The 26,948-nt window shown below is 45.5% G+C and overlaps 1 protein-coding gene across 2 annotated transcripts in view; it reads left to right on the plus strand.

Annotated features, from left to right (window-relative positions):
- Nucleotides 1-2,335: 2,335 nt before the first annotated feature.
- PDE149 (integral membrane TerC family protein) overlaps nucleotides 2,336-26,948 on the plus strand; it is a 47,690-nt gene continuing 23,077 nt past the window's right edge. Inside the window, exon 1 of one of the 2 annotated variants that reach the window (XM_086489302.1) lies at nucleotides 2,336-2,520. In XM_086489302.1, coding sequence (XP_086345428.1) covers nucleotides 2,410-2,520 — 111 coding nt within the window. In that variant the 5' untranslated portion in view covers nucleotides 2,336-2,409. The remainder of the gene's footprint in view (nucleotides 2,521-26,948) is intronic. The other variant, XM_086489303.1, reaches the window with a different exon arrangement.

The raw sequence follows: 26,948 nt of genomic DNA on the forward strand, positions 1-26,948 counted from the left end.
TGTGGTAGAGTGTGAACACACTTAGGACCGTCGGGGCATTTTTCCCTTACTAGGAGGGTTTTTCCCATGTGCATTGTATATATACCAATCATTCTAGGGATAAATTATCTTTTCATTGCATACTAAGTAATACTACTCTTTTTTGTGTGCCTTGAGATTCCTTCATCTTCTCCAAGCCGTGTGTGTTTCCTTGCAACCCTATTTTCAATAGATCTTAGTGTTGTTGCACCCATGGTGATTTTCACTATCTCTCATGTACCTTGGAATGTGCAACCAACCTCAATTCCGAAAGCACATTTGCCAAAGCTAATAGAATTACTCAATGAGAAGATTAGCATGGGTATTTTGGAACTTTCTTATGCGTAGAATTCAAACAAGTGGTTCACTGTGCCTAAGAAGAATGGTGCTTTGCGTTTCATACAAGACATGCACCCTATAAACAAGGTTACCATCAAGAATGTGGGTACAACATCAATAGTGGATGAATTTATAGAGGCGTTGCAGGAAGGTCAATTTACTCAATGGGAGATCTCTATTCAGGGTACGATTAATTTCAGCTGGATGTTGAGAGTAGAGATCTAACAACCATGAAAACACTTTTGGGACAGGTAAGGATATGTACCTTACCTCAAAGAGCAACGAACTGAGTTGCACATATGATGAGTGGGATGAACAAGGTTCTACGTGACTTCATCCCTCAAATCAGAATGCCATTTCTTGATGATGTGCCTATCAAAGGATGTGAAGACAAAGACAAAGATGAAGCTATGGATTCGAGGGGGTGCCATAAGTTTGTTGGAAACCATATTGAAGACTGTGAGAAGATTTTGTGAATTCTGGAAGAAGTTAATCTTATTGTGCTAGGATAAAAATCTATATTTGGAGTTAATGAAGTGATGATTGAGGGGCATATGTGTGGTCCTTATGGTAGAAGGCATGTCCAAAAAATATGGATGCAATCAAAAACATGAAAGAAACATGTAGAACTGTAACTGAAGTTGGAAGATTTATTGGTGCTTGCGTCTTCTATCTTATTTGGATACCACATTATGCACATGTAGCAGATCCTCTCCTACTCCTCAATTCAACAAGCGGCTGTATCTTACCCTCGTGTTATTGCCACATTAACAAGTAGAGAGACCTTGCAATACAATCAAAGAATGTTTTCGAAACAAGTGTTGAGAAGCCAATGCAAAACATATAGGTATTTTTTCACAAAGCTTAGCAAGGTGATCTACCCCAACTCCTCAATCATCTAGCCCCGCAAATTGTCCTCAATTGATAACAATGATGGTGGCCACTAGGAAAATAGATAAGGAAAAGCAAGACTATTGTCGTGTTGTCATGCTGCCCTTTCCTTGCCCCGCGCCAAGGCCCTTTACATGGTGGACTACCAAATCCTAATCTTGAGACCTCACCTTTAAAGCTGTGAAAGCATTTGACAAGTGTGTAATGCGCATGTTTTGTACAATGGAGAGAGAAATAGCCATTACACAAAAGTAAGACTCTTGTATTCTAAGGCTCCGTATAGACTGCACGGTAGCGCATCGCTCAAGCACTTTCAAGAGCAAAGCAATTCACAATGCGCAAAAAAGTTTAGCACAAAAAGATGGAATCGAATCAGTTGTGCATATCAGATGGCTATGGACTGTGCGAGCAAAACATCAATGCTTGCCCACATCTCTGCTGCAAAAGCTCCCAGAACCTCTTTGTTCCGGTTGCCGTTGCATAGTGTCCGGAAAGAAGAGCGCAACCATTCTGACGAATTAGTTGAAGCCACGAAGGACGGACGCCTATGCCCTGTTGTGACTTTTGTGCAGTTTGAAACACCCCTAAGCTGCCAAACGTTTTTGCAAGTTAGAGTATTTGTTGGCACCTCATAACTTGAAAATGCTTTGCCTTTATGCCTCTAGGAGGATTCCTCTTTTTGTACACAAGCATGGCTATAAAGTTACTTTTTCCCATTTCTCCCATTACCCCTCATTGTGCACTGTTAACTGTGCCCAATAAAAATTTGAATGATGGAAAACTGAAGGCGATACTAAAGTCACCCTAAGGTATGGTTCAAGAGCATGCATCCTTGCTTGCTTTGCAAAGATTGGTAGGCATTGTTTCAAGCCGATGGGCGACACTCGCCCTTCAGAAACACGTGGGGGTCCACCATGTTGACAACAGAAAATGTACATGGGATGGGAATGGCCTCCCCTGAGTTATAGGCTGCTGTTCCTTTTGTTAGCTTTAGAGTTATGCTAGTGTGATTCCTTTTGTTAGATTCGTGGAATGTAGAGTGCATCCAAGTCCACCCCTTATACATGTGGCACAAAATTTATCCATTTGGCAGAAGAGTGTGATGGTAGCGATGCGTGCAAAGACAAAACGACCGATTAGAGCAGCTCCAGTGAGAGGCTCATGGCAACAGCTGCGGCCACTTCTACCACGTCACTACTCGAGTACGCCGTAGCCATCAAGAGCAGGAGGAGGTATGGGCGCCCCATCGCCACGGGCAGGAAGGAAAACCAGGTCTCTCTCTCTCTCTCTCTCTCTCTCACACACACACACACACACACACACACACACACAAAAGACCCACCTACACAATGGATTTAATTTCGTATCGCCCACTTCACATGTCTCCTGCCTGGCTCCTTTGCTTTAGCTTCCCTATATTCACGTGCGTTTTAAGACTACTTCGCACGTCGAACCTGTGGAATACGTAAAAATTTCTCTGTCTCCATGAACGCGCGCGCACAGACAGAGATATTCACTTTTACTTTGACAGTCATTTTTATTGGTGTAATTCACACCCTGAGTGATTTTATCTTCTATCAATGAAAATATATTTGGGGAAGCATGTGCAATGCATCCTGAAATTCCGCACCACAACTTAATTCATTATATGTCTTGACTTTGAGGGCTAAGGAACAAGGAATGTAGCGTCTAGGAGTGGGAGTTTTGAGGGTCTAGATTGCTTCTCTAAATCTAGGGAGAGAGGCTTTTTTATGGCTGTGCCTGGCCTTGCCAGATTAGTCTGTTGGTTGGAGGTCTTGGGCAGTGCCCAATTTTAGTTTGGCCATGACGGATTTTGGCCACCGTTACAGTTATGGGCTTTTCACCTCCATGCTCCACATTTATTTTATCTATGGGGTCATGGCCCATGTGTGAGAGAAGGGGTTCTGGTAGCCTTTTGAGAACCCTACAATGGGAAGGGGGAGTCCCTCATTGCGGATTGTGACCAAGCCTTGTACAATCTCTTGTAGTGAGATTTCTCGTAGGGCTTGTGCACTCTCCCTCTCTCTTATCTTTCTTGTACTTTTCTCTCCTCTTTCTACCTCTCCCCTCCACCCATGGTCTCATGTCTTCAACCTTTTGGCTGCACTTTGACACGGTATTAGAACCTAGGCTTGTTGACGTCTGGCTTTTATTTAAAGAGCGCGAGGAGACGTTGAACGGGTTGCTCCTTTTCAGTATGGAGTAGTGCGGCTTGTGGTTGCACTTTTATTATGTAGGAGTCACTTTTTCTTGTGTTCTTGCATCCATAGAGGGCTGTTCTTGTGTGATTTTGTTACGAAACCCACCTGCAGGTCTCTCAGTGGTGGTTATCCTCCTGCTACCTTTTCTATGCCGAGTTCATTTGATCAATTTACTCAATCTCTCGATCTTCCAACTCTTTTTGATGCTCAATAGTTGACACCTCGTATATATCAGAATTGGTCTATATTTATGCGATGGCTCTCGAGCAATGTAGAAGTGGGGTCTGTCATCGAAGTGCCACACATGAAGTCGGCAACCTAGAGAGAGTACATGGAGGCTCGAGCTATTACACTTATTGTTTATTGTATGTCTCCATTTTTCTTCTCTCAGCTTCTCTCCCTGTCTGCAACTGCTTGGAGGCTCGAGCTATTACACTTATTGTTTATTGTATGTCTCCATTTTTCTTCTCTCAGCTTCTCTCCCTATCTACGGCCGATGCTTGGGGAGCGTTTGGTTCTATGCTTGAACCTCCAAGCGACGCAGACTGTGATCTGGGGAGCGTTTGGTTGTATAGTCCTCTAGCTCATGGCCCGGACCTTTTTAGGTTATTTGCGGGGGGAGTGACGAGGTAGTCGTTGAGTAGCTTCATACCGCATACCGTTTGTCTTGGGGGAGTGCTCAACAGTGCTGTTTGTTGTGTCTTGTAACATGCTTATGTAAGCATTTGTTTTGCATTGTGATGTGCCAACTATTGAATATTCCTAACTGGATGAGATTGCCTGGGTATGTAATTTTAGTGCATCAAGACACCCGTGGAAGATCAATGCGGCGTGGGTATGATGGCTAATTTCACTATGCCAGCATATCAACAGTTCCGATATCGATGAAAGGAGAAGCTAACTCCTTGATCAAAAGAGCCGAAAGGAGAAGCTAACTCCATGATCAAAAGAGCCGAAAGGAGAAACTAACTCCATGATCAAAAGAGCCAAAAGGAGAAGCTAACTCCTTAACAAAAAGAGCAAATTGATTGTCCCTCGGAATGTCCCTCGGAAATTTCTGAGCTAACTTGAGTTATTTTGTAGATATGCTGTAATCGCGGACGATTACTCTCTTTCAAGAAGGGGAGATGTCACAAACTGCTGACGTGTCAAAGCCCTGAAGAAGGGAGCCAATTTGCAGATGTCGGTTGAGGGGCCTAAACCCTAAGAAGAACAAAGAAGACCTACCAACTTATGGGGACCCTGTCCGATGGGGCCCCAAGTGACATAAAGGATTAAAATAAAGCAGGATCCACACACACACATAGAAAGAATTATGTAGCAGCTAATGACGTGGCAACTGTACGGAAATTCCGGAAATTGCACTAACATGATGATGTGGCAGGCTGTACGGATTTCTGCGTTTTGTGCTAACTGCTGTTCGGAATTCCGTGATTTACGCTGGCAGCTTTTTGGCATTGCTTTTGGACCAGAAGCTTTTGAGTTTGAAGGCTTTTCATGTAAAATTGCTTTTGGGGGCTAGGGCCTTTAAATATGAGGCTAGGGCTCATTCTTTAGCATGCTTCCTAGAGAAGGTGCAGAGTTTCGAGTACCGGCTTGTACTGTGTTGATGCAATTGTGCGCTCCTTGCCGCACTGTCGAAGCAAGGGACTTGCCGATACACCGTGTGCGAGCCACAAATGGCTCCAAGCACACAACAAGCCTAAACTAGCAAGCTCAAGAGGGCAAAGGGTGTGTCACTCACTGCTCTACGCTCGCCTTCGTGGTGGATTCCTCGCCGCGATGAAGAAGAAGCTGCAGTCGTGCCGCGCTCAACCGCTTCGCCGCCGCCGTGCCTTCGTAGCAATGCTCGATCACACACACTCTCTCTCTCACATACACACACACACAAGGAGGTGAAGAAGAAGAAGATGGAGATGGAGATGGAGATGGAGCAAGAGCACTCTTCTATTGCACAAATGAGAGAATGAGTGAATTTTAGGTTTAGTTGGCTTCTATATGAGCTCACCCCATTCACACTTGGGCGCCCATGCTTAGCCAACTAATCCCTTGAATGTCCCAGTTAGAGTGCGCCTCTTATCGGCGATCACTCTTACCCTTTTCCTATTGGTCCGACAAGCCCGGTACCTGACTCTACCAAATACATAATACACGTCCGTGGTAGGTGATGGGGTGTCCGTGAGCCGTGAGGGTTAACATGCCCCCCTTCCTGATGTAGATTCCGTCCTCGGAAGCTATTGAGTTGAAGCTCGTTCGTCGAGGTGGAAGAGCATTTGAGATGAATGTCCTTAGCCTTCTTCAGTCACTGCAAAATCAAACAACATTGGCACAGTAATTGCATTCTCATAAGTGATTAAAAAGCATATGCAATTTTAGGTAGACAAATTGATTGGTAAAAGAATTTCAAACAATTTGTCAGCAATGAACATTAAATTGCAATGTAATCAAATGCATAAACAGATGTAAAGGTAAAAAATTAAACAAGTCTGGGGTCGCTAATTTGACGGTCGAAAGGCACTAGAGATCGAATATTAATACCATGGGTAAGCTTCTTAATTTTCTCTGGTCAATTAAGTTGTTTAATCGCGAGAGCCAAGTATTTCATGTTCGAGGGCTGACTAGAGGCTATACTTAGAGGACCTTGTAGTTAAGCTACGATAAAAGGAATTTCTCATGAAATCATCGCTTGACTGATTACCTTTTCTTTGACCCCCCAAAGTGTTTTCACAGTGATTCAATTTGATGTGTGTGCTTATTTTGTATGCCTTGGGTTTTTTGCTTTTCAAGGAAAAGTGCCCATACTGGGAACCTCTAGGGCTCTAGTACCATAGGCAATACATGTGAGTGAAGTACCAAATCAAGCTGAGATTTCTCTTCCAGCTTAAGATTTTACAGTGTGGCACTTTGATTTTTTGTTTGTTCATTTTCAGCATTTTAATTTTGTAACTTTGGGGGGTCATATAACACTGATACACCTCCCCAGGCTCATCACACTACTAAACTCTCTATATAATACTTAAGCTAAAGGTCAATAGGGTCAAGTCCACTAGAAAGCCCTAGTACATTTCACACAATGCTGCCTAAATCGGATTAAGAACCTAAGTAACCATTGATTATTAGGAAGACATTGCCCATGGTATTAAGAGAAGATTTCTAACACCTAACTTGGTCAAACTAGCTTAGTCGGACTGCTTGATTTTTAAACCTAGACAAGTGATTATGACAAAAAATTACATTGAATTAAATGTTTGATACTAAGCAAAGGCGGTGAATATTAGGCTACCAATCACAATTAAAGTAGACAATCATAGATGCAAAAAAGATAAGGGGCAATGCTAATGGACAAGAAACACCTGTTTGTGTCGATGGTCGCGCTTGATTTGAAGAGTGAGTCGAGATAAAGATTCCATGAAGGTCCAAATCCTATCAATAGCAACACGCTCCTGTACACACTAGGAAACAAAAGGAATACCTCCAGGAGGCACATTAGTGGGAAAAGGTACCAACACTTATTGAACACAACAAAAAACATAAGGAACCCTAACCTAATTATTTGCACTCCCCTAGAGAGTCAAGGGAATAGGATATTGTAGAGGTTGGGGGGAAACCCTAAGGCTAAACCCCTATCCTCGTCGTCGAGATAAACAAAGTCATCATCCATGAGACCATATGTGCCATCCGTGTAGTCCTGTAAATTTTCTTCTTCATCATAGGTGCCCATGTTTACTAAGAAGGTCACTAGACGCCTATAGTCATCTTGGTCAAAAGGGTAGGCTTGTGCAATGGGAGAAACGCTCTCTACTAAGTATGGATCAGACGTGGTCAAGAGACGTATTAGCCATTCTAACTTCTCAAAATTCCTCTCACATGATAGCGTACCTATCAAATCCCATTCACATGCAAGCACTGGAAAGACCATGTGAAATATTTGTGAAAAGTAACGAGGGTACCTCTCACCCAAGGCAGGAGTGGATGACTCTAGCGTACTAGCCATATCTATACACGCAAATAGATGATGGTTAGAGTCCAAATATTACAAGGGTCGTGTTCTTGTGCATAATTTGTGTGTTATGGCTCTTGCTCTTTTACTTTTTTATCTTGTTTTTGTGAGTATAAGGCTTTATATATACATTCCCTAAGATTGGAGATTAAGAGGTCAGGGAGAAAGGTTGAGAGGGAAGCAAGTGAATAATGGATGTCCACAAACACTCCCCCCTTCCTTGGGTAGATCATACCGTTTGAAATGATGTCGTCACCCTTTGAAACCAATTGTTCCAGTTGGTAATAGGTGAGGATTTTTGCCAGTAGTTTTCTATTACCCTAGGTGCCTCGTCAAGTTGCAAGGGTGGTAAGGTACTCTCCCAGGATCGAACTTGAAGTGGTTCATCAGGTGATTCTTGAACACTGGGAGGTGTGGATTCTTTTGTAGCTTCATGGAGGTCCACTACTATAGATGGAGGCTGTGTAGAAGCTTTTACCTCTATGGATATATTACATGAGGAGCTAGAAGCTTCATGGAACTCCCCTCTTCCTTAGCTAGGTGGAATAAATTGGTTTTGCCTTGGAGCCCAAACTAGCTCTGGACTAGGTGTGTAGCATTCTGTGATCTTTCCCTTCCCACGGTCTGCCATTGGCTTTAGCGTTACACTGTTTGACTCATATGGGTTTGTTGTCGATAGGGAAGGACACATTTTACGTTTAGGTACCCAAATTTGCTCATTTCCATCATAGTAGCCTTGGGCTTCTAATAGTTGTTTTGGAATCCATCGTGATTTAGTCTTGACTCTCCTAGGGCGCGCTCTTGGTTTTCCGGGGAAATTTTTTCTTGGAATGGATGGGAGGGTTGAGGTAGTTGGAAGTAAGGCCTTGGGGACCCATTGGTATGTACTCTTAGGTCGTGCAGGTTGAGTACTTGCAATATTACTGCTTGCTGTAACTACAAGTGTTGAAGTGCTAGGTTCATGGGTAGCCGACAAAGACGAGTTAACCACCTTGGCTTGTGAATGTTGGCTATCCTTCAACTTTGCTAGAGTTTGCAACGTAGGTGACTTTGCTTGAATGATAGGGGTAAGAGTCGGTGGTCGCGTCGTGACACTACCAGTATCCCAATCAATAGTGCATTTGGTTGCCAACATCCACGTGCGTCCCAGGTTTACGTTGCCTTCCATAGCTCCCGCGGGCATGACTAGAAACCTCTGCACTATGCTTCCATTGTCATAGACAACAGGGGTCTGAAGGACTCCAAGAATAGCAGTTTTCTTTTTATTAATGCCCTTGACTTGCATCGTACTCGGGGATAGGGTCGGTTTCCCTAATTGACACCAAACTCCATAGGATAACAAATTGTGTTTAGCTCCCGTATCTAATAAGGCATTGTATAGTACTTTCCCATAGGGGCTATTTAGCTCAATTGGGTATCGTAGGGGTGGCTCAGATTCTAATGAGTCGTCATCTGTGTCCTCGAAAAATGCTTGTGTGATTCCCAGATTAGCCTCTCGTTGGCGTCTAAGACGTTGTTGTCGTTCTCGAGCCTCAACTCTTGCTTGGATTTTTTTAAGCTCTGCTTGTTCCTTGGCAGTTTTCTTTTGATGGATGGCTTGCAACTCTTCCTGGCTAAGAGGATCATAATATCTTTTGAATTTACTCCCATTAAGGAATCCAATGGTTTCAACTCCATCTAGAGTCTCCACACGAATGGTCCCTTGCGGGGTAATTTCACACACTCGATACGGTCCCTTACCAGCGTATTTCAATTTCTTCTTTTCATTACGTACCCCGTACATAAGAACTTTATCACCAACCTTGATGTCTTTATCCTTTAAATGGCTATCAAACCACTTCTTTCTCCTATCCTTTTCCACTAGAGCATTTCGCACAGCTAATTGCCTCTCTTCATCTAGCCTTTCCAGGATATATAATCGCTCAACTAAGGGGTTACCATCCCAACCTTCTTGAGAAGCTACTCGAAGACTAGGAATGACAAACTTCCATGGCATAACTGCTTCTTGGCCATACACCATTTTAAACGGTGTGCAATTAATAGCAACTTTATACGCAGTACGATAAGCCCATAAAGCTGATGTAAGCTTTATGTCCCAATCAGTGCGATTAGCCTCAACTGTCTTTGTCAAAATGGAGATGAGAGTTTTGTTGGTACTCTCAGCTTGGCCATTTGCTTGGGGACAATAGGGTGTAGACTTGTGGTGAGATATCATGAAGTTTGATGTGAGTTCTTTTATTACTTCATTTATAAAATGAGTTCCATTGTCACTCACAAGTTCAAAGGGGCATCCAAAACGTGTGATAATGTTCTCAAAGAGGAACTTAGCTGTTGTTTTTGCATCCGCCTTTCGTGTTGCTTTTGCTTTAGCCCATTTGGTTACATAGTCGGTAGCCACAATGATATATCGTGATTGCGTGTTACGTGCAGCCGGACTAATCGATCGTACAAAGTCTAAGCCCCACTTTTCAAATGGTTGGGTTACCTTGATGGGATGTAGAGGCATCCTATCACTTCTTTGTGGCTTCTTGAAGCGTTGGCATTCATCACATCCCTTTGCAAAAAGTGATGCATCCTTAAACAGAGTGGGCCACCAATAGTCTGAGTGTAAGATCTTTCGGGCAGTCAACTTTCCTGAAAAGTGACTACCAGCTACGTCCATGTGTGCCTCTTGTAGAATATATAAATACTCATCCTCGCGGGCACAGCGTCTAAGAACATCATCTTTTCCTCTCTTATAGAGAGTTCCAGCCAGTAAGCAATAGGGTTCGCATTCCTTGATTAATTTTCGAGCTATATCTTTTCACAGTTCTTTGGGTGGAAAACCATTAACTAAGAAGTTAACAATCTTTTCACTCCATTTAGGCATTGTCTCAACAATGAACAAAGGAGTATCAGGCAATTCATCATCAACCCCCGTAGGAGCTTCGTCATTAGGGATACGAGATAAATGATCCGCCATGACATGTTTCCTCCCAGGCCTCACAACAACGGTGAAGTCAAACTCAAGAAGAATTAACAACCATCGTGTAATTCGACCTGTGGAATACGGCTTGTTTACCAAATATAGCAATGCTTGATGATCAACATAAAACACAAACTTGGTAGCAAGAAGGTAATAGCGAAATTTCTTTACTGCGTAAATCATAGCTAGACCTTCGCGCTCTGTAGTAGTGTAGTTCATCTCGGCATCATTTAATTGGCGACTTGCAAAGCTAATAGGGTAGTCCAATTTATGTTCTCCTGTTTGAGTTAGAACACACCCAATAGCAAAATTTGATGCATCAATATGCACATGAAAAGGTACATTCCAATCAGGTGTTCGCAGGATTGGAGCACTTGTTAGGGTCTTCTTTAATAACTCATAAGATTGATGACATTCTTCCGTCTAGTGAAACTCGATAAGAAGCTTGTACAATGGACGCGCTATCTCGGCAAAGTTTAAAATAAATCTTCGATAATAACCAACATGGCCCATAAATCTTTGAACTCCTTTATAGTTTGTAGGTGGTGGCAAATCGGCAATGGCTTTAATCTTACTCTCATCCGTGGATATCCTGTTCTTGGACACTATATACCCTAGAATGACTCCATGCTTAACCCAAAATTGGCATTTGAAAGGGTTCAATGAGATGCGATAAAATCTGCACCTTTCAAATATTTTTCGTAGATATAACAAATGCTTCTCCCAAGAAGAATAAGCACAAAGGTCGTCTAGGAAAGCTTCACAAAACTCCCTTATAAATTCTTTAAATGCAGTGTTTATTAATCGTTGGAATGTAGTAGGGGCATTTGTTAAGCCAAAAGCCATAACACGAAATGCAAACACTCCAAACTCTGTGATAAAAGCAGTTTTAGCTTGGTCCTTTAATGCAATTGTGATTTGATTGTAACCAGAGTACCCATCTAAAAAGCTATAAGCTTTCTTACCCGCAACTCTTTCAAGCACATGTTCTGAATATGGCAAGGGATAATGATCTCTCCTAGTAGCTGCATTAACTTTCTTGAGGTCCACGCACACTCTTAGTTTCCCATTCTTTTTTGGCACAATGACTATTGGAGAAACCCATTCTGAGTGCTCAATAGGGTATATGAATCCACATTGGATAAGTTTTTCAATCTCCTCTTGTACAATTTTGGCGTACTTAGGATTCATTGGATAGGGTCGTTGCTGGACGGGTTTAGCAGTGTTGATCATGGGAATTGTATGTTGCACCACAGAAGGTGGAACGCCCTTCATGTCATGATATGTCCAAGCAAAGATATCCTTGTATTCCTTGAGGAGCTCCTTAAGTACAGCCTCTTCAGTTTCGGTAAGGTCTTGAGCAATAAAGATTGGTTTAGACTCCTCACCTGGTTCTGCTAATTCTATCTCTTTAACTACCGCTGGACCATCATAGACTCCACTGCTTCCATTGGTAGGTATTCGTTGGGCTTTGGCATACACAACCTTTTGCTCTCCCGTGGTATAAGATTTAAAATGTTCAGGAGCCGTATGTAAGTCAGCAGGCTCTTGTCCTGACGGAGACCTTTCTTTTAGTTCTGCCTCCTTTTGTTGTTGTGCTAACTCTCGGTTTTGACGTCTTCTTATAGTTCGACTCAATTTCGGCTCTGTAACCTCCAATTGAGCGAGGTCAATGGGTCGCGGGTTGCACCACATGACACTCTGGAGATGTTCACCCCAATTGTCTACTAGCTTTCGATGAGCATCACATGCCCCTAAATAGCTAAGCCATTCTGCAGTAGATCTTTCCTTGTTTATCCTAGCTCTCACATTTGCTCGATATCGTCGTCTCTTATATGACCTTTGTTTCTTGTTAAGGTTTTGATTTTGGTAAATGTTTGAACTCGACTCGCCTGATAGGTCTTCGCTTGTATCTTCCTCACTCTCATATAAATTACCATAGATAGTCGTACTAGGCCTTGAGTGTTTAGTTTCTATACTTGGTTCACTCGATGTTTCTTCAGGTTCTGAATCCATTTCTCCCTGAGATTCCGTTTCTGATGTGTATTGGCCTGAAGCCTTTGAGGAATCATCGGTTTCACTCTCAGGTAGGTGTGCCTCTTTCTTATCATCGGATGTTACATGCGCTACACCTAACATGTTTACTGGTGCAATGTGTGGTATCTCTTCCCCATCTGGTGTTACCCAGGTTGTTCCTCTAGCTCCCCATGTATCTATAGTTGCCGCTAGGTGTACCCAATCGACATTGTCTGACTCAGCCATTCCGGGTAGGATATCCATATAAGGAGAGTTCTCCCCAATATCCGTGTCTTCGTTACACGTGTAACAATACTGTAATGGAGCTAAGTGAATTGTTGTGTCTGATCGATTATCAATGATGAATTTATTTCCTAGAGGATGCGTTCGACCACTTAAAAGATCAACTCGAATGACAGAGTCTTGGAACTGTAAGTAGACGTGGTTTTTGGACCAGTCATGTACCATTTTTGCTTCCCTCATGAATGGACGCCCTAAGATCATCTCAAATGACATAGGATGCTTGGAAAAATCCATAACAATGAAAGTTTGCCTTACCTTGTGTCCCAAGACTTTGATCCTGAGATCCTTTAGCATTCCAATAGGCGTAACAATAGATCCATTAGCCATTTTTACCACTACGCTTGTGGCTTCAAGGTGAGGTCGCCCCATAGACTCCCAACAACTCTTTGTCACCATGCTGACTCCCGCACCACCGTCAAGGACCCCCTTTACAGTTAATCCTTCAGTAGTGATTGGTAGAGTAACATTAGATTCATCATCTTCAAAGTATTGCCCCAATTTGTTAACGGGTATTTCAATTACAGATTCATCATCTTCAAAGTATTGTCCCAATTTGTTAACGGGTATTTCAATTACAGATTCATGTCCCGCTAGGTTAGATGGTGGTGCTAAATGTTCCTCATCATTCATTACCGAGTCAGGTTTGTTCATATGTGCAAACTGTGGTAATCCGGCCTGTAATTCTCCATTGAGGAAGGCTCGAAGAGCTGAGACTAGCTCGGGGTCTTTATATAATTTGGACATGATTGTGGTTCTAACTTCTGAAGACATGGAATCCATCAATTTGGCAACATTTAATGGCATCTTGTGGGACGTAGGACCCTGACAAGAGAATGGTGAAGATGGAATCTCCACTTCCTCAAGGGGGTCGGGCATTCCCTCACCAAACATTCTCTCTAGTAGGAAAGGTGTGTGTCCACTTTCAGATGTCCTACCCTCACTCTCTTCCTGAATGATACTGGGTATAGCTAACGGCCTGTAGTTCTTGTGAGGTTGAACTTGTGTGGGAAACACTGTGTCCGACATCTGGATATGTTTGGGTTCAGGTTCTAATGTTCGTTGAGTTTCTTCCACCAAACCCCTCAATTGTTGGACTCGTTCAATTTCCACTGTTGGGTTTGGATAGGTTCCAATCTTTCTCTTGCAATCCTCATTTTTTGTCTTTCGTGGCTTATCTTGGGGGTTCGCAACTGGGTGGTTTAACTTTGAATACTCTTTTGGTGTGCGTCGTAAGTCCCTCTCGTGATCCTCCTCACTGGCTTTTTCCTTTGTAGTAACAGTTTTGGTCTCCGTGGTCTCTATCGAATCTGAGTCATCCTCAGGGTCATTCATATACACGGGATCCTCTCCTGTCCCTATGTTAGTCTTTGAACTAGGTTTTGAGCTAGAAGCAATAAGGGATTTCTTTCTTTGTGTTTTCTTCTTTCTCGCTCGGCCAATGGATGCAGCATCTCTCTCTTCGAGGATGTAATTTTGCTTTTGGAGCATCGACCGTGTGAGTGCATTCACTGGTGCTATGTTTATAGTTGGTGGTGTCCCATCAACAATCTCTATTAAGTTCAATGGTGTGATTTTCGGTGCGTTTGGATTGTTAGGACACTGTGCGATCAAATGATCTATGCCACAACGATTACAAGTGAGTATTGGCATTGCCAATGCACTCCCTTGACTTGTTTGCATTAGTGCGGCATTCTTTTGCATTCTAATGGGGCACTCAGCTACTCGATGTGGTCCACCACATTCGTAGCACTGAAGAGGTGGTCTCCTAGCAAAACTATTAATGTTTTGGCCTCTTGCTGCTAGCGCAGTAGCTTGATATACCGGTTTGATTTGTCCCCAATGGTCTTCCATATAGTACATGGGACACTCCTCAAGCATGTCGACTCCATAGGTGATGCTAGAGTCTATGTCCTCTTCGCAATCTACATAAGTACTAGATGACTCGCAACCTATTTGGTTCATAGGTGTAACTCTTGGATGAGGGGGTTGCGGTCCTAGCACTGGAGGTGGCAACGGTGTGGTTTGGACCACATTTTGGGTTCTAGGGACCATGTGCTGTAATGGCAACTGTTGCTCCATGGGTGGGGTAGGCATCAATGCAGGAACTCGAGGTGAGTCTGCCCAAGCTGTAGGCGGTCTATTTTCCATGATGCGTTTAAGCATTAGGCAATCCTTCGCTTGATGGCCATACCTACCACACGCGTTACAAGTCCCGTTAAACTTTACTCTGAAAGTAGGGCATTCACTCGTAGTATGTGGGTCCAAGCAAATTGAGCACCATTGTTGCTCCCTTCTTGGATACATATGAGTGTTTTGTGGAGCACGATTACCCCTAAGGCTTTCTTGGATGGCCTTGGTGAGATCTGCCAAAGTCATCTCAGATATCGTTTGCTCTTTCACGATTGGCTTTATCTTCATTGGCTCATGCCCTGACGCTTGCGAGCTACTCGACTTCGGCTCGGCGGACACTCTTTCTCCTGCAATCATTAAATTATCCTCCAATTGGATTGCATTCATGGTGACTGCTTCCCAAGTAGTGATACCTTTAATGACTAGGCCATTATAGATACTTTCATGTCGTAGTCCCCTAATGAATCTATCGAGCAATTGGTTGTTGTTGAATCGCTCGTTTGGATTGCATCGAGAATTCAAATTCTTTAGGCGACTAATGAAGTCTCTCACGGATTCACCTTCTTCTCGTTGGGCTTTCTGGAGCTGAGAGGCTACACCCCAAAGTACTCCCTCTCGTATGTATTCTTTTAAGAACAGTCTCCTAAGAGTAGAGTAGATCGTTTTCTCTTCTACTCTTAAGGTTCTATACCAATCTCCAGCCTTTCCGCTTAGGGTCAAACTCAAAGCCTTACACTTATGTAGCTCATTGTGCTCTTCCAAGGAATCGCACACATGTTCAAAGACTTCCATATGCTTTCTAGCATCTCCGTCTCCACTGAAGTTCTGTGTGAGCTTAGCTACTTGAACTGCCTTGCTCCTAGGCTCTCTATCAAGTGCACTACGCATGTTTTCCGCAATAGAGCGACCGATAGTTTGAGCAAATGCTGCCAAATCTCCTATTTGAGCAGGTATAATGGGTGTATGTGCTCCTGGAACCACATTTGAGATGGGAGTTGGCCTTGGCCTTGGCATACGCGCGGCTCTTGGGTCCCATATTTCGTATGGTGGTGTACCAGACGGTGGTCCAAAGTTTACAGGCGTGGCCCTAGGCATAGGGGGTGCTTGATATGGCATGTTATTATTAAATGGCATGGCTCCACTTGTATAAGAGCTTGGATAATTCCATTGTGGATTGTAAGCTCTTGGAATAATCGGAGGTGTAAGAGCTACATGAGGCTGAGGTACGACAGGTGCACATGATTGATACATACATGTAGGTATAGTTGGGGGCACTGTGCTACTAGGCATCGGCGCAGTGTTAACAAATGAACTCCATGGTGTATTTCTTGTCATGCTCACCACTGGGATATGCATGGTAGCCGTAGTGTCATTAAGAGAAAGATGAGTTAGATCTGGGAAGGTAAAGCTGCCACTTGTGGGCTCAGATTGTACTGAGGCTCCTAGCGAAACAACATATGGAGGATCAATGGGGCTCACTGAGGGAGTCTCCATTTGTGATAGGGTTGGTTGGTTGGCCTTTCCCGTATCCAAGAATCTCATTAGGCTTGTTGAAGGCATGTTGATCCCTGTGTTCTGTCTTTCTAACTCGACAATCCTATGGAGAACATCACAGACTTTCTGTTGTTGCTCATCTATGCTAGTAGCACCCGATGTGGATTGTAGAACATCTAACCAACCCACATGATAGGTGTGTCCTGTGTACCGATCAGTTAAAGCTTCTGCTTGTAGGTCATACTCCCAATTTTCGTTTAGGAATATCCCATCTAGGCTTGGCGTGTTGGAGGTTTCCCTCGAAGTGGAAGCATTATTGCTCCCCATCGCTTGCCCCTCCGTGATTGCTACCTTGGGATGATTGTTGTCATAGGAGTCTTTGCTTTCAGGGCTCGACTTTGTTCTAGCCTTCGTAGGTTCTCAATTTCCCTCTCCCTTGTTGCTTGCATATAGCGTTCGATCTCTTGCACTTCGGCAAGACTCCTACCATCGGGTAGTAGAACCTCAGAGGGAGATAGTCCTAAAGGATCAGGAGGTGCAGTGGATGGAACATTCACATGCACACTCTCAAGAAGCATAGGGTCTATTTTAGGCATGAATGACGAATTTACTTTCCCACTCCCTTCATTTATTTCATTAACCGCATGTTCGGAGCGAGTAGCTCTACTAAGGGTCTCTTTTAAGCGGCTAAACACGCTGGACCCGGGCCGTGGGCCCATGGCATGCATGTCTTGACTTGAACTATCAGGGTTTGGTGTAGGATACCCCTCCATGACTTCGTAGTCAGAGGAAGAATCACTAGACGCGATATGAGGATCTTGGTTCGCGCTACCTTGAGTCCCGGCCGAAGGTCCAGAACCTAGGGTGGAGGAATAATGGGTGCCCACGTAAATGGAGGCACTACCAATATGCTCGTGCTCTAACACTCGTCCAGAGCGTAGGTTCATATGACTTCCACACTCTAAGCGTGTTGGTGAGTGTTCGTGAAGGCCGCTCACTTAGGTTTTTTTTTTTTTTTTTTTTTTTTTCGGTGTTTATAACCCAAGTTTTTCGTTATTCTTGGTTATTTTTTGTAACCAAGCCACAAAATATGGCGTGTAATAGCTCAAGACGAGCGTTTTGGCTAAAGGAACGTGCCGTGTTTTATAGCTTCCTATTCGGCTACGTGAAGCTCTCGAAATCCTAAAAATAGTTTTTATAGTCCTTGAAATCCTAAAAATAGTTTTTAAATATAAAAAGGTGTATAAACTATATTTTAAAACTGAGGACTGAGGTCTGGGTTTGAGCTTGGGCTTGGGGAATGATCCCCAGCCCGATCCTTCTTTTTAAAATAATTTTTTTTTAAAAGTTTTTTTTTTTTTTAATAAAGTCGCCGCGGCCGCGCTGCGCACGCGCGCACACACACACTTAACGTACACCTAACTTATCTACTTACAGCTAATAGAGATACTGCCACACACACTCTAACACTATTTACACAGTACTACAGTAGCTAACAGATCTACAAAACTAACCTTACAGAACTAACATTCCATAGCTAATACCTTAATTCTAACAGTACATTGCAAAAAAATTGTAACTCCTTCTTTACAGAAAACAAAAAAGACAGTACAGTGTAACAAAAATCTTCTCCACACAACCACACACCTTCCTTCTTCACAAATCCTTCAATTGAAATTGCATCACAAGAAAGCGTAAAGTGCTTAACCGAGCTTAGTGTAGGGCATTTCCCCGGCAGCGGCGCCAAAAATGTGCACTCCTTGCCGCACTGTCGAAGCAAGGGACTTGCCGATACACCGTGTGCGAGCCACAAATGGCTCCAAGCACACAAGCCTAAACTAGCAAGCTCAAGAGAGCAAAGGGTGTGTCACTCACCGCTCTACGCTCGCCTTCGTGGTGGATTCCTCGCCGCGATGAAGAAGAAGCTGCAGTCGTGCCACGCTCAACCGCTTCGCCGCCGCCGTGCCTTCGTAGCAATGCTCGATCACACACACACTCTCTCTCTCTCTCTCTCTCTCTCTCTCTCTCTCACATACACACACACACAAGGAGGTGAAGAAGAAGAAGATGGAGATGGAGATGGAGCAAAAGCACTTTTCTATTGCACAAATGAGAGAATGAGTGAATTTTAGGTTTAGTTGGCTTTTATATGAGCTCACCCCATTCACACTTGGGCGTCCATGCTTAGCCAACTAATCCCTTGAATGTCCCAGTTAGAGTGCGCCTCTCATCGGCGATCACTCTTACCCTTTTCCTATTGGTCCGACAAGCCCGGTACCTGACTCTACCAAATACATAATACACGTCCGTCGTAGGTGATGGGGTGTCCATGAGCCGTGAGGGTTAACAGCAATATAAAGAAATACCGAAAGGGGCGCCAAGGTTGGGGGCCAATACTCTCTGGGGTGGAATTTCGCCACTCCGTGTCGCGTGTCGTCTCTCTCTCAGTTCAGTTGTTATTAAAGAACTAAAAGTCTGTTCAGTCTGTTCTTTTCTATTGGCACGTGGTACCCGTCTTGTGACATCCGAGCATTGACACGTTGCCATAACATCGCTCCCTTTGGGTCCTTCGGCTTTTGAAAGTTGCTCAAGACAAATCCTCCAAGCTCATAAGAGTCAAAGACCGCCATCATGATAGCTCTCCGAATGGCATAGTCGTCTCCATTCAATTGCCAATCTGAGGGAAAGGTAGGGAGAGTAGGGATCTTGATTGGTTGATCACCTACGCCGGAATAGAACATTCTTCATTGATGGTGTTGTTACCGTCGCCGATCCCATCCTCATCGTGTACTTCGTCACCATGGGCTGAATATGTGTCATAATCATCACTCTTCTCCATGGTGTTGGAGAATCTTGGCATATGATGCGGTTAGGTCGAACTAGAAGATAAGAAATCTGCAAATCTATCCACTACACCCGAGATCAGCCCCAAAAGAGTGAAAAACGCAAAAAATTCAGAAAACAGCAAACCACCTCTTTTCGTCTCAAAAAATCAGCAGCACAAACTCGCACAAATCACTAATCCGATGCAAGAGCACGCCGTGGCTTTGATACCATGTCAAAGGTGCAGTGGAAAGAAGGTGATTCAGATGAGACTCGTCTGCAACCGCGATCAAGACACCTCTCCGTGACGGGCAGCTAGTAGATCTCGTATCTATTGCGATGGATCTCCTCGCCATCAAGGCACTAGTGTGTACCGCTCGCCGAACGGGCACCAGATCTCACCGAGGGTGTAGCACCACCGCGAAGGTGTGTAGAGTCTAGACCGCTTGGGAGAGGAAGCGCTAGAGGCTGGAAGAGAGATCGAAGTGTAGAAACTCCAGCATGTGGAGATCGATGTGCCTGCAAGAAAACGCTATAGAGAAGATGAGCAGCAAACTAGAAACGCTAGAGAGAGAAAACGCTAGGGAGACAGTGATAGCCCAAAACGCCAGCAATCTGCATACCACAACATGCCATAGGTACAAGAGGGGGGGGGGGGGGGGGGGGGGGGGGGGGTGTGTTGCCTATATAGGACAAAGCACAATTTGCCCTACTCGGCCTTGAAAACCCCACGACCCCATAAATGGCTGAAATAGCTATAAATATGTAAACTGACTAAAAGTGACCAGGGACACATATTTAGTAGCATGACTGCGATGGCTTCAAACACTGACTTGTGGAAACCCTAGGAATGGGGGTCCCACCTCATGCCAGCCTACTGGGTGAGCAATACAGTGAAGTGCACCGCCGAGAACAGGTACGTCTACCTCAAGTACGGCTGGGCACAACCACAAAACAACCCTCACTCCCTGATCTGCTCCTGGGAGATACCGGAGCATCACGGTTTCTTGGTGTTGTGTGAGGGAGATAGGGAGAGATCCACTGTCTTTTGGGGGCTGCCACCTCTTTGTGTTGAATTTTGAGAGAAATGAAATGAAATGTTATATTAACGTCTTCAAAAAGGCCAAAGTGACCTATGAGACCAGAAAGTTACAATGTGGTGGATCTGATACAAAGTCAGAGTAACAAGATGACAAAATAAAATACTATGGAATCCTAGACTGCTAGGTGTGAACTAAGCAGCTAAGTGGGATAGCTGAAGCACAGGAGATCTAGCATCGGTCGTTGGCGGATCTCATCAATCTCCTCCATGGTTAGTAGTCTGACTGGGCGTCGTGCATGCCTGGCCAGAGTGCTCCGAATGTTCTGACGTAGCCTCCGTCGATGCTGTGTAGTCCTCCGCGATCGTGGGCGCCTGGATTTCCCCAGTTCAGTCGCTCGGTCGATTAGTGTGCCTCCGGTGTGAGACGAGGGGGAGCTCTGCTGTGGGAGTGGCTCTTGCAGCTGTCCCGTGTCTGTTATGAAGAAGTTTGTGATCCGTCTTTGAGACTGGCTAGCCTTGCCACTCATCAGGCTGTCTCTTTGTCTGTGCAGCTCGAGCAAGAACAAACCCAGGCATCTCTGATCCTCATATGACTTTTGATAGTGGTCCAAAACCCTCTCTGAACAAGCAATGGAAGCGGCCTCGTATCTCGTAGTAGACGGGGCAGCAGCATGTATAATGCAACTCTGTCTCAGGCTCCATGTCACACAAGGGGCATGTCCTGGCCTCTGCTGGTACTCCGCTGTATCTCCCAGTCTCAATCCGTAGCTGGTGAGAAGATGTGCATAACTGGCCAATAGCACATCGTATCCCATGAGACAAGTGGGTGTCCATGTATTTGGGTCTCGTCACAAAACCATCCTCCGTAAGCTGGAGAAGGTGGTCTCTGTAGAAAGCCATCTTCGTGCCCAATTCCTGCGCTGGCTGTATCCATGTCCTCTTGTTGTCTAGCTGGGTCAGGTCTTGGCGGATGAGCTTGGTGATCTCTGACTGTGTAAGAGTGAAAGATGGTGCATCCAATGAGTATTGGAATGGTGGCAGCCTGTCTATGCTAAACCCATGTGCCTAAAACCATGATGCCATCTCCCCATACCAGCATGTTGTGTCTCCTTGCATGGCTAACTGTCGAGAGGACTCAAGTGCAATGCGAGCATATCCGTCTCTAGGAAGTTCCCATGTGCGGTTTATGAAGGAGGCTGATCTGGTCAACGCCTCAACTACTAGTGGGGGGGCCGCTAGCTCTGCTTGGATAATGGCCCGTGGTACTGATGCCTTGGCTCTAATGAGCGGCGAGATCATAGAGACGAGAGGTTTCTCCATGTTCCCCCATCCATCTGTGCGACCCGGTCTCCCGTGGTGATCTAATGAAGGTCCCCATATCTCAGCTCCATAGAGCAATGCTGAAGCCACCAAAGTGTCAAAGAGCTAGAGCTTCGTCCGGGGTTCCTGAAACTGAACCTGCGAACACATCTTCTCCAATCTACCCAATGCTGTGTGGGCTCTAGTCAGTCTGGTTTCTGCTGCTCTTCTGAGTGAGAATGCAAGTCCGCTAAAAACCACTCCAAGGTAAGTGTAAGCATCTGTGTACTCCACAGTCTCCTGGCCGTATGTGAATGTAGGTGCTGACCTCCTGATCCATTGTGGGGTGGTATTACACACCATAACCTTGGTTTTACCAAGGTTGACAGACAAACCACTTTCGTGGGCAAACCTATGCAAAGCATCCAATTGACGTTGCATTCCCTCTGGGGATTCGGAGATCAACACTATATCATCGGCATATAACAAAAGTGGAATCCATGTCCCTGCCAACTGTTCACCTCTATCACCATCGCTCTCAATGTAGTCAGAAACCTCATCCACATACATACCGAAAAGAGTAGGAGACAGCGGGCAGCCCTGCTTCACCCCAATAGTGGAGTGAACCGGTGTAGAAAGTCCCTCAGGGGTGTGTACATGCCCTACTACTGATCTGTACAATGCCATGGTCCCCCAAATGAGCTCTGTGGGTACTCCCATTTCTTGTAATCTGCGCATCAATCTAGCTCTGGGTACTGTGTCAAAAGCTTTGCGGAAGTCCACAAAGCTACAATAGATCCGTCTCCCATGAGATCTGCCCTCCTCAATGATGGCCCTGAGTGTCAGGATATGGTCCAGAGTAGAGAAGCCTCTCCTAAACCCTGCCTGCCCAGCTGCACGCATTCCTTCCCTCTCTGCCCATCTACTCAACTGTTGCTCAAGAATGGATGCATATAACCGTGCCAGTGTGTGTCCAATCATGATAGTGCGATAATTCCCAGGCTCCATGGGGTCTCCTGACTTGAAGATAGGTACAATCGCAGATAGGCTCCAAGTGTCCGGTAGACCCTCACACATGGCACGATTAAACATAATTGCTAGAGAGAGAGAGAGAGAGAGAGAGAGAGAGAGAGAGAGAGAGAGAGAGAGAGAGAGAGAGAGAGAGAGAGATGAAATGAAATGTTATATTAACGTCTTCAAAAGGCCATAATGACCTATGAGACCCGAAAGTTACGAAGTGGTGGATCTGATACAAAGTCAGAGTAACAAAATAACCTAACAACAGTACAAAACAAAGATATATACTATGGGGTCCTAAGTTGGTCGATGTGAGCCAAGCAAAAAACTAAGCAAAAAATGGGCGGCTTGTTGGGATAGCTGAATCACAAGAGATCTAGCATCGGTCGTTGGCGAATCTCATCAATTTCCTCCATGGTTAGTAGTCTGACCGGGCGTCGTGCATGCCTGGCTAGCGTGCTCCGAATTTTCTGTCGTAGCCTCCGTCGATGCTGTGTAGTTCTTCGCAATCGCGGGCGCCTGGATTTCCCCAGTTCAATTGCTTGGTCAATCAGTGTGCCTCTGGTGTGAGATGAGGGGGAGCTCTGCTGTGGGAGTGGCTCTTGTGGCTGTCCCGTGTCTTCTCTGAAGAAGTCTGTGATCCGTCTTTGAGACTAGCTAGCCTCGCCATTCATCAGGCTATCTCTGTGTCTGCGCAGCTCGAGCAAGAACAAACCTAGACATCTCTGATCTTCGTATCCCATGACTCTTGAGAGTGGTCCAAAACCCTCTCTGAACAAGCAATGGAAGCGGCCTCGTATCTCGTAGTAGACAGGGCACCGGCATGTATAGTGTAGCTCTGTCTCAGGTTCCATGTTACACAAGGGGCATGTCCTGTCCTCTGCTGGTACTCCGCTGTATCTCCCAGTCTCAATCCGCAACTAGTGAGAAGATGTGTGTAACTGGCCAATAGCACATCGTATCCCATGAGACAAGTGGGTATCCATGTATCTGGGTCTCGCCACAAAACCATCTTCCGTAAGCTGGAGAAGGTGGTCTCTGTAGAAAGCCATCTTCGTGCCCAATTCCTGTGCTGGTTGTATCCATGTCCTCCTGGTGTCTAGCTGTGTCAGGTCTTGGCGGATGAGTTTGGTGATCTCTCATTGTGTAAGAGTGAGAGATGGTGCATCCAATGAGTAATGGAATGGTGGCAGCCTGTCTATGCTGAACCCATGTGCCTGAAACCATGATGTCATCTCCCCATACCAGCATGTTGTATCTCCTTGTATGGCTAACTGTCGAGAGGATTCAAGTGCTATGCGAGCATATCTGTCTCTAGGAAGTTCCCATGTGCGGTTTATGAAGGAGACTGATCTGGTGAGCGCCTCCACCACAAGTGGGGGGGCCGCTAGCTCTGCTCGAACAATGGCCCGTGGTACTGATGCCTTGGCTCTAATGAGCCGCAAGATCATAGAGACGAGAGGTTTCTCCATGTTCCCCCATCCGTCTGAGCGACCCGGCCTCCCGTGGTGATTAGTGAAGGTCCCCATATCTCGGTTCCATAGAGCAATGTTGAAGCCACCAAGGTGTCAAAGAGCCAAAGCTTCGTCCGGGGCTCCTGAAACTGAACCTGCGAACACATCCTCTCCAATCTACCCAATGCTGCGTGGGCTCTAGTAAGTCTGGTCTCTGCTGCTCTTCTGAGTGAGAATGCAGGTCCGCTAAAAACCACTCCAAGGTAAGTGTAAGCATCTGTGTACTCCACAGTCTCCTGGGCGTATGTGAATGTAGGTGCTGACCTCCTGATCCACTGTGGGGTGGTATTAAACACCATAACCTTGGTTTTACCCAGGTTGACAGACAAACCACTTTCGTGGGCAAAACGTATGCAAAGCATCCAATTGACGTTGCATTCCCTCTGGGGATTCGGAGATCAACACTATGTCATCAGCATATAACAAAAGTGGAATCCATGTCCCTGCCAACTGAGCACCTTTATCCCCATCGCTGTCAATGTAGTCAGAAACCTCATCCACATACATACCGAAAAGAGTAGGAGAGAGCGGGCAGCCCTGCTTCACCCCAATAGTGGAGTGAACCGGTGAAGAAAGTCCCTCCGGGGTGCGTACATGCCCTACTACTGATCTTTACAATGCCATGATCCCCCAAATGAGCTCTGTGGGTACTCCCATTTCTTGTAATCTGCGCATCAGTCTAGCTCTGGATACCGTGTTGAAAGCTTTGCGGAAGTCCACAAAGCTACAATAGATCCGTCTCCCATGAGATCTGCCTTCCTCAATGATGGCCCTGAGTGTTAGGATATGGTCAAGAGTAGAGAAGCCTCTCCTGAATCCTGCCTGCCCAGTGGCACGTATTCCTTCCCCCTCTCCCCATCTACTCACCTGTTGCTCAAGAATGGATGCATACAACCGTGCCAGTGTGTGCCCAATCATAATAGTGCGATAATTCCTAGGCTCCATGGGGTCTCCTGATTTGAAGATAGGTATGATTGTAGATAGGCTCCAAGTGTCCGGTAGGCCCTCACACATGGCACGGTTAAACATAACTGCTAGAAGCTCTGCTAGTAGGTCTTTGGCATGCATGAAATGCTCAACGACTAGGCCATCATGATCATATGCTCTCCCAGTCTTCATCCTGTCAATAGCTTTCTTCACCATCTCAACGGTGAAAAAGACACATGCGTGTGGGCATGGATCCAGGGGGTTGGGGAGGGGCAGATGTCCAGGTACTGTGTACAAAGATGATGCGTACTGACCCTAGGTCTCTGTGGAGGAAATAGCAGGGGGGGGGGACTGCTCATGAAAGAGCCGCCACGCCTCACGCGAGTCCTCACTCAAGAATAGCTGATATAGATCCTGCTCGAGTCGAGCCAAAAAAGCCCTCTTCTACCGCCGCACCAGGCGTCGGAAGTCAATCTGTGACTGTCTGTGAGTGACATCCCCCAACAGCACCTCCCTCTGAAGTCTGGCTCTAGTCTGGCAGCACTCCTCATCGTACCAGCTGTTCTGAGGCATGCTCCCTGATCGGCAGCTTTGCTCAGGGTGGGTGTGTGGGTATGCTTCTGCTGCTGCCTCATGTAATGTCTGTGTCAGTATAGTAGTTAGCTCCTCCAGAGGTCGCCTTGGGTCCTCAGTGCATAGGCGTCTGTAGATTCCGTCCATGTATACAAAGTCCGTCTCCCGTGTGAATGTGTAGCGAGTAGGGGCTGCTACTTGTGGCCCGTGTGCTACACTAAACTGGAAGGAGATGGTCATCGACACTAGAGCATGATCCACTGCCACCCCGACTGGTCTGGGCCCAACTGTGAGATCCTGGATACTAGAGATGAGATTCGGCTGTGCCATGACATAGTCCACTGTGCTGGCTCCATGTCTGTGTGGGAAGCATGTGAAACCTCCCTCAGCAGGAAATCTCTGTAGGCCGTTCAAGATGACCAATCCATGTGCAGTGCCCATGTCTATCAGTGCCCATACTCAGTATATTCCACATCGTGTGATAGTCTGGAAAGGCCCGTCTCTACAACATCTAGCTCTCTTAGCATCTCCTCTGAAGTATCATAAAACACTGCCTGGTGATGGGCAGTCCTAGCATTGAAGTCCCCTAGGATGATAATGTCACCGTCCCTAGAGAACTCCCATATGTCATCATCCAAAATAGAGAAAGGGGACTGTCCTCTGGGTGATGCATAAACTGATGTACTCGGGGGAAAGTAGCAAATAGCTAGATAGAGGTATCTGCCTATCTCTGCTTTCAGTCTCACCCACATGTACCTAGCCTGCTCGTCCCTGCGGGCTATATGTATCAGTGGCTGCAGATCCTCTCTAAATAACATTGCCACTCCCCCCTAGCCCCCCCCTCTGTGCTCTGAGCGTGTCTCCTGTCTGTAGGCTGTCTCCCACTTGTATCCACTGATGTGAGGCATGGATTGCCCAGGGGCCTGGTGTGTCTCAGAGTAAAAGATGATGTCTCTTCCAATAACGCTATCCTCAAAAGCACCCACATCAAGATGCATAGATCCATTGCAGTTCCAGGCAGCTACTTTGAGTGTGGTCCTATAAGTCTCGCACCATCATGTGGAGCGTCGCTCTAGTATTACCACTTTTCCGTCTCGGTAAAAAGCGATCTTGCCTTTTCCCCTTGCTGAGAGGTGGTCAGCTTTGTGCAGGGTTGTGTCGTCCGTGTGCATCCTCCACCGCCACCTTGAAAGACACCCAATGTTTTATCCTCTTGTTAGGTTTATAGAAACGGGAATAGGGGCCGGAATGGTCAAAGGGGGGGAATGGGATAGCTGAGAAGAGATCGAAAAAATGGAGATCCTATTGAGGAGTAGGCTTTTATGGCCATAAGGCCCCCAAAAATGCCCAAAAAGTAGCGATACTACTGTGAACA

Source organism: Adiantum capillus-veneris, chromosome 18 (assembly GCF_014529385.1).
Source record: "Adiantum capillus-veneris isolate H3 chromosome 18, ASM1452938v2, whole genome shotgun sequence".
In the NCBI taxonomy this organism is placed as follows: domain Eukaryota; kingdom Viridiplantae; phylum Streptophyta; class Polypodiopsida; order Polypodiales; family Pteridaceae; genus Adiantum; species Adiantum capillus-veneris.